Below are 8,151 nucleotides of genomic sequence, written 5' to 3'. Positions count from 1 at the left end.
AAATTTTTGAGAAAAAAATTAGACCTCAGGCTCAGTGGCTTAGACAAGTATAATGGAAACTGGAAAAAAGCACTGAAGTCACTGTTTGCTAACTTACACTAAAAGCTCATGAAAGATGATGGAAGCCAATAAAAATTAATACAGCTACTTTTTAGAGGTTATATCTGATATTTTGATACAGCATGAACCTGTATTAATGAGGTCATTTTCCTTATAAGCAGAAATTTCAATTACTAGAAATATTTGCTGTCAATCAAGTATTTTTTTTGGCTGAAAATATGAATAACAGTTGATTTTCAGTGTCCTAATCAGGTGAATTCACAGACAGCACCAAGATCTTGAGATATGGTTCAGTTTCTGATGAGCAGAACTAAGCAACACATATTATGTAATATCTTTATTCTTCACAGTCCCTAACAAGGATTTACTTTAAAGCATGAACTGAAGTAACTAAGCTGTACATACATTGGAGATTTAATGAACACTGATGATCACCTTCTACAGCATATGGTGGTATTTATTCTGAATAGTAAATCTTACCACCAAAATTAACTAGTAAAAATTCAACAAGTTAACAGTAAACATTATTGCTTGATTTTTAATAATGAAAGTCATCTTTTTACGTCTCATCTTTTCAGATGTAAAATTCATTAACATGAGTGTTACAAAAATGAGTTTTCATGATTACATCAAAAATTCTTATCAATACACAATATTACAAGCGTTTACCCAGCCAGGGATAGAGAAATGCAAATATTCTCAAATAATTTAGGTTTACAAATAAAACCCAGATTAATTATTCCTCCATACCAATTAAGTTGTCAGACATAAATCACAATCTGCAAAATAACGTCAAAGTTTGTGATCCCCCATTAACAATAACAATTTTGATTTGAGGTATGATACAATTTTCATCTATAAAAATCAACAAGTTTTTAATAAGGACTTAATACATTTATGTACAACTGGAGAAACAGGATGGTCTGTAGTATATTTTGATAATCTGTACACAACACTATTAATTTCTAGTATACAGGTGTGCACTGCATGGAATCCGTATTATTCTTAGGTAGGCTATTATAATGGCTATTTACAAATATATCATCTTTAACTGCATTTCAAAATTTAAAAATATGGTGCAAAATAACAAGAGAATACTTTGTTTCACTTTATGGCATCATTATCATATGGCTAAATTGAAAATTAGAATGAGGTTTGTAAGAAGAAGAAAAAAATAATAGTCAACCAAATACAATAAAAGATGATTATAGATCATACATTCTAAAAATACTAGTGATTGAATTAACAGTGCAATAATATTGTGATAATTGAAAACAAAATATTACCTCCCTTTGTTTCCAAAGTTACTTGTCTTTTTAAATAAAAGGCAACATGCATAAAGTTAAAACATATCAAATTAGTGTTTTTTAAAGACATAACAGCAGTTCATATGAAATGTGACCTGGAAGATTGACTAGAACTGTGGACAACAATACATGATATAAAAAGGCATGTAGATCCTGTTAAGTATGCCTTTATGTTTGTCTATGAACATGCTCAATATAAATATACATTTGATTGTTTCTGATTATAGTTGATATTATATGTACATCCACACATAATACATTTTTCCTCTTTCTGTGTGTGTGTGGGTGTGTGTGGTTGTGTGTGCATATACATGTGTATATTTGTGTGAAATGTGTGAGCATGCATTTGTGTATTATTCCTTAAGTCTGGGCTGTGATAGTTGTTGCCTATGGTATCACACTGAAATGAGCTAACACATACAAAGTGGAATCCAGTATCTAATAGCAAAATGTTTTTTTCATGATTTTTAAAAATGATGTTACTGAACATCAACTGAAGTTACATTACAAAAATATTTCCCTTTTTTTAATGTTAAATAATGTGGATAAAAATAAATGGCTTTCCTAGTTAAAGATCCCGGAAACAACAAACAACTATAAAAGACCACATCCCAGCATGTAAGAGAAGCAGTAACAATGAGACAAATAAATGAGCTGGAAGATTCAATCATTTTAAACTACTGGTGTAGGTAATTACATAATGGAAAAGCCATATAAACTAACAACCATATTCATTACTCTATTTTAAATATTAACATACAGAGTTAACTGCCTTGTAACATCCTACTTTCAAAACAGTTAAATCATAATGGACCAAGGGTGACCAGTGTACAGCACTAATAACCCTGAAAATGTGTTTGTTTCAGCTAATTTCCAAAATATAAAAGAATGAGAAAGAGAACAAGAAAAAAAGGAAAAGAAAAGAAAAAACTCAGTATAACACTGAATAAGGATTTGTCATGTGTGTGAAATGCTGTTGTTATAACTTGTGTAACTGCTAAATAGAGGTAAACAATTATATAATGTTAAGAAAACAGAAGTCTAAGACCTCCAGGCAGGTACATACAGCATACCAAATGAGGAATAAATATGAGATAAATAAATATACCATAAAAATAGCCACAGCCAAACTGGAGTATGACAGTACCTCTCAAGTGGTTATTCCCATATTCTATACAGTGGCACAACATCAGTTTATTTACCTACTGACTTATCCACACTCACCTATAGCACATACAGACATTGCCACTTAAATGAATGAACAGGCCTCTATGGCAGCACACAAGACATGTCCGTCCTTGGATACCCTGAACAGAGATTGCAAAGACATAGCTTCTATGCTTGTCCTTATTCTACTATGAAGAATCATCTCCTTAGTCTAGAAGGAATAGCTTTTAGCAGCTTGGAGGTCTGCAAATCTGAATGCCACCAGATATCAACATAACAATTACTTGTGCTCTTCATGAACTTTGTTGATTTTTTTCCTTGCAAAAGTGTCCCCATAACATGATCAACAAACAGTGAGCAGATTTTAACTGCATAACAGATAAAGAAGGGAGAATACCTAAAAAATATTTATAATGTAAACACTCTTGACAAGAGAATCAACACAAAACAATTACAAAAACATTAAGGAATGTTTAAATTCATACAGCAGCAAGGTAACCTTAGTAACCACAGACAGATGAATAAAACAAAGCAGCACACAGGCAGCAGGGTTTTTTGTAAAAATCAGATTATGCTACTGAATGAATACTTTATTCTCAATTTGATGGTTATTTAGTGATAACAATAACTTATCAAAACATAACCCTTAATTTTACACTTCCCAATTAAAGTAAACTTTTAGTAAGCTGTAAATACTGTCCTACGAGGTGAAATTGAAAATGCAGCAAAATGGCACTGAAGTCTGCACAAGATGTTTTATTCATCCTCTACAGTATATCGTCTGTATACGATGCCATATTCCCTTTCCTAAGAGTGAGGGACACTAGGGTGGATAATGAAGTCCAACAACTGGGATAACAAAGGAGTAGCACAAATATATTCTCTATATCAACAAATTTATTTTCCATTTCTAAAAACTCCTTAGGTGTCATAACAAAGAAATGACTGTGTGAATATATGATTTCAAATGCATACATGTTCAAATACTTGCACTCTACACATACACACGTCACACATACACTTGACAACATGCTTTTCTTAGTATTCTCAATTTCAGAAGTAATTTTCACCATTGAAGTATGAGCACATTTCTTTTTTCTTGACTAGCCTTTCCACTGAATATGCCATGTATCTTAACATTCTGTTTCTGTAATTGTGTCCCTTGGCCTACCTTCAGATTCTCTAATGCTTGGCACTTGTAGAGTTGACATGTGAGGATGTTCTTCACCTTGTGAAACATTTCTGGCACCCTCACCATCAACAGAGGATGATGCTGGATTATCAGGATGTATGAATGGTGGAGTTCGTGGACGGGGAATTCTTGGTGAAAGCCATCCTCCAGTTGCTGGCAAAGCACTTGAGGAAGCCCACTGGTGATGCAGATCTCCTCTTAGTGAAGATCGACGTGCACCTGGAGTACCAGGGGTTGAGGATGCCAGGCGGACACCATCTTCTCCTCGAAGTGCTGCTTGAAGAGTTGTTGGGGATATTGTGTAAGAGGTTGCCATTTGAACTGCCCCAGGCACAGCTAGTAGTTGTGAAGGGGCATTGTCAAGGCTACTTGTGCTATGTCTTTTTCGAAGTTCTGCTGCTCTTGAACCACGGCGGGAACGTATTGGAGTCACTCCTTCTTCATTGTCAGACATGTCTGTTTGTACTGAACAGAGGTCCTCCAGTGAAACAGCCAAGTTTTCTGAATCTCTATGCATTCTTCTCTGAATTAGTCCTTCCATAAGCTGATAATCTGCTTCTTCAGCATCACGGAGAGGATTAGGGCAGATAGTAATGGAAATACTAGCAGATTCTGAGAAGTGCCGTCGCCTTGAATGGGGATCACTTCTATGAGGATAATGGAGGTTTGGAGAAGAAGGTGGAGACAGTCTAGCCATGCATGCTGTCTCCAACTCATCTGCCAAACTTGTGTACTCACTAGTAAAAGTAAAGATGGGGGGTGGTGACGATGGTGGTATCACCTGAATCCTTGGTCGGCTTGAAACAGAAGAAAGACTCCTCTCATATCTAGTTGGAGAGCGAACTGCTACCTCATCTGGAACTGATACTGATCTACCATACCTTGGTTGCTCATCTTCTTCATTAAGATTTTTCTCTTTAACCTCTACTTCTCCAGAATCAGAATCTTCTAATGCAACATTAATATCCATAAAACATACCCTAGATGGACTAAACGCCCTTGCCCCATCTGAGCCCTTCCTTGAAGATTTACGGATACTGCTCTTCCTTTCTCCAGAAAGCTTACGCTCACGAGATGCACGGCCAAGAGAACTACCTGATTCAGAGTCCAATCTATTCTTGCGTCGACCTTGTGTTTTTACTTTTCTTGCTTCTGCTGAAATATTGACTGGATCTAAACTGAAGCCTCTCACTATTCCTTCATCCACTGTGGTTGATTTTCCAGGTTCTCTTGAACTTTGAGCAGTAGGGGAAGACTTCAAGAACTTATTTGATGTCTCATGCTCAGCATCTGTGGTATCACTCTGTTCTTTGTCACTAGTTTCTGGTTCTTGAAGAGGTTTCCTTAGCATCTGACGTTCTGCTTCTTCTAATAACTGATGAAGACTTGTCTGAGAGAGAGAACGGGGAGTTCCCCCATCAGAACGTGGACTGGCAGAACCTGAGCGGGGAGAGCTTGATCTTCTTGGTCTGCCAACATGGCTCAGCATAAAACGATGGACAACAGCATAACTATTTTTTGTTTGTTCAGCTATTTCTTCCAGCCTCTTAACATGGAAATCAAGGCTGTTTAAAGAGCTCATTGCTGCTAGAAATTTGCCATGCATGTCTTCCACTCTCTGCATCAATGATTCTGATCGTTCTGCCATCACACGAACTCGTTCCTGTGCAAATGATATAGGAAATAAAAGAATTAGACCTAGGAAATGAATATGAAACAGAAGGAAGAAAAAGGCTTCATTAAATTTGATATCAAATGAAAGACAGATTTAAATCTCTATTCATACCTACTTTATTTCTTAAAGTTCAAATAGTTTCTGTTCCTGGCAAGTGATAACAAAAAGGATGTGCAAAACTTATATTTGATCAACATCAGTAATTGCATCATGTCCCTTCCTAGAAAACACACAAAAAACATACCTCTGTACTCATCTGTTCTTTCTGCTCCTTTTCTCTGTTATAGCCATCCACACACTCTTCTTCAAAATCATGGACTCGCTCTAGACTTTCACCATCGAGGAATAACTTAAGGCCATTATCATAGAGGAAAGGCTTTCCTTTCCATCGCCTGAAGCAATACTTAATGGCACGATGAATGTGAGACAGAATGATGAGGGGAGGTGGGAACACTGGCTTCTCTTCAAATTCCATCACAACCTGAATAAAGAAACATAAGTAAAATAATCATATGAACTTTATACTATCATGTGAACCAGTACACTTGATACTCACTGAATTAGTGTAACATCATTAACTTTAATTTGTAAATATGGCTTCTCATAATCATGAATCAAACACAATCCTCAAATATCATAGATATATCAGTTAAATTCTCTTGATCATATTTGCATCATCTAAGAAGCTTTATATGCTATCAACACTAGCTGTAATGTTACAGCATTTTCCTTATTTTCCTTGTGTTATTTCTAGAAGGATCTTAAAATTAAATAAATACTGTACTGGATTTGTGTCTGTACAGCAGTGGAAACTTTAACATCTGACATTCTTTTCCCCTACTATAAAGGTTTACAACACACCTGAAATCGTTGAAACATCCAGACTTGGTGAGAGATGGCATTGACTGAAGTGAAAATGTTATTAAATACAGCAATGAGGAGATTAATGAGGAGGATGTTAGCCACCAGGAGGTACATGGACATGACGGTGGGAGTGATCCAACGTCCAGGATGGCAAGGGATTTGGCCCTCGCCACCGCACTCGGGGTCAATGTCACCGGCAAATACTTCACCATAGAGCATGAAGTATGGCTGGAAAAGAGTGTTAACATGAACTAAAATCATTTCAAAACTTTGTCTATGTAAATCGCTGTATACTAAATTATCTGAATCAAGGGATTTGTTTTTCAGTTTACATATACATAAGCAGGACAATAGACCCTTTGACTTTTATTAATCTACACATAAAACATATCCAATAAATCTAAAACAGAACCACAAAATTACTCTACAAAAATCCTAACCTATGTCTATCACAAAACAAAGGTTAAGCCATCAATAGAGGTTCACATAAGTAATCATTTATCATAATGTTCATCAAAACCAATACATACCTGATAAAATATATGTCTTGCCAATCTCCAATGTGGTTCCTCATTTGGAAACAGTATGCTTTGCCGACACACTCCAAAAGCCATAAGGACAACCAGCAATAACACCACAAAATATGCCATGTTTTTTATCATCTTCCCCATCATCATCACTAGTGGACCCAGGTATTTATTAGCTGACAAAATCTCTAGAACTCTTAAGTACCTGTGGGATTGTAGAAAAGAATAAACATAAAAACTCTTTTCCTTAATCAAACTTCTGTTACTAAAAGAAAATTGTAAACCAAAAGACCAAAAGCTCTTCAACTGTAGTCTTTAAAAAGAACTCACCAGTATATTATGTCAACGCAGTAAATAACACGTCCAGCTTGCATGGTTTGTTCTTGGAGCCTTAAACACAGGCCAATTAAGAAGAGTACTGTAAATATGAGGTCAAAGACATTCCAGAGTTTGTCGGACCATACTGCTATTTTTTGCCTGTAAAGATGAAACTACAATATATTATACATATCTTTCCTGCAAGTTCATAAAGCCAGTTTGTTCTATAAAGTATTATATCATATAAAGGCTCTAAGTATCATAGTGTGTATTCTCTCAAACTTGAATTTTTGCAATGAATGAGTAAAATAATTTTTGAGAAATAGGCAAATGTAATAGATTTAACTTTATGTTCTTATGATTAACAATACAGCCATTGCTTATCTTATCTATTAAATATACTTTCATTGTTTTGAGAAATTAATCAATATTCTTTTTCTTTACCATAACATAGTTTTTTCAATATCCTGAATTAAAAACTAATAATCACACATTGCAGTTCTCTTGACCTATTTCTCTGGCATATATCTGCATTATCTAACAAGAATATATATAAGTATTAAATACTTTTTCTACATAATTAATAAGAGTTAACTGCAAATGCTGACATACTTTTCTGTTTTGCCTAACATCACATTATATATTTACTTACTTGAGTTCAACTGGTTCTGTAGACAGTATCTCTCTGATCTTCTCCAGTAGAAGTGTGGAGATGTAAGCAACAACATACCATTCCATCCACTGTGGCTGTTTTGGCAATTTAACTAGCACAAGATAGGTAAATAAGCACAGGAAGAATACATATGCCATCTGTTGAAGAGAATATAATAAACTCAAAGCTGACTAAACACAAAAGTGGATTGTTATTCACATTGATCATGCAGATAAATAAAAAAATTCATTAATTACAATGGAAAGACTGATAAACAATAAACAATTCATTAAAGCATAATATCTTACAGAATGAGCCCAAAATTTGCTAATAGGAGCATTGTAGAACTCATAAAACTTTGTTCTAGCTGGCAGCTGTTTTGAGTGTAG

At 35.0% G+C, this 8,151-nt stretch overlaps 1 protein-coding gene across 1 annotated transcript in view; it reads right to left on the bottom strand.

Moving 5' to 3' along the window:
* Window positions 1-384: 384 nt before the first annotated feature.
* The window catches only part of Trpm (transient receptor potential cation channel, subfamily M), a 189,886-nt gene continuing 182,119 nt past the window's right edge, over window positions 385-8,151 (bottom strand). Inside the window, exons 19-25 of the mRNA XM_070128588.1 lie at window positions 8,071-8,151; window positions 7,763-7,920; window positions 7,123-7,269; window positions 6,796-6,997; window positions 6,263-6,493; window positions 5,646-5,882; window positions 385-5,389 (exon numbers count right to left, since the gene is read on the bottom strand). The exon at window positions 8,071-8,151 is cut by the window's right edge and continues 165 nt beyond it. Coding sequence (XP_069984689.1) covers window positions 3,668-5,389; window positions 5,646-5,882; window positions 6,263-6,493; window positions 6,796-6,997; window positions 7,123-7,269; window positions 7,763-7,920; window positions 8,071-8,151 — 2,778 coding nt within the window. The 3' untranslated portion in view covers window positions 385-3,667. The remainder of the gene's footprint in view (window positions 5,390-5,645; window positions 5,883-6,262; window positions 6,494-6,795; window positions 6,998-7,122; window positions 7,270-7,762; window positions 7,921-8,070) is intronic.

Source organism: Penaeus vannamei, chromosome 13, assembly GCF_042767895.1.
Source record: "Penaeus vannamei isolate JL-2024 chromosome 13, ASM4276789v1, whole genome shotgun sequence".
NCBI lineage: Eukaryota > Metazoa > Arthropoda > Malacostraca > Decapoda > Penaeidae > Penaeus > Penaeus vannamei.
The sequence above is the reverse complement of the archived record's forward strand: the minus strand, read 5'-3'. Positions and strand labels throughout refer to the sequence as shown.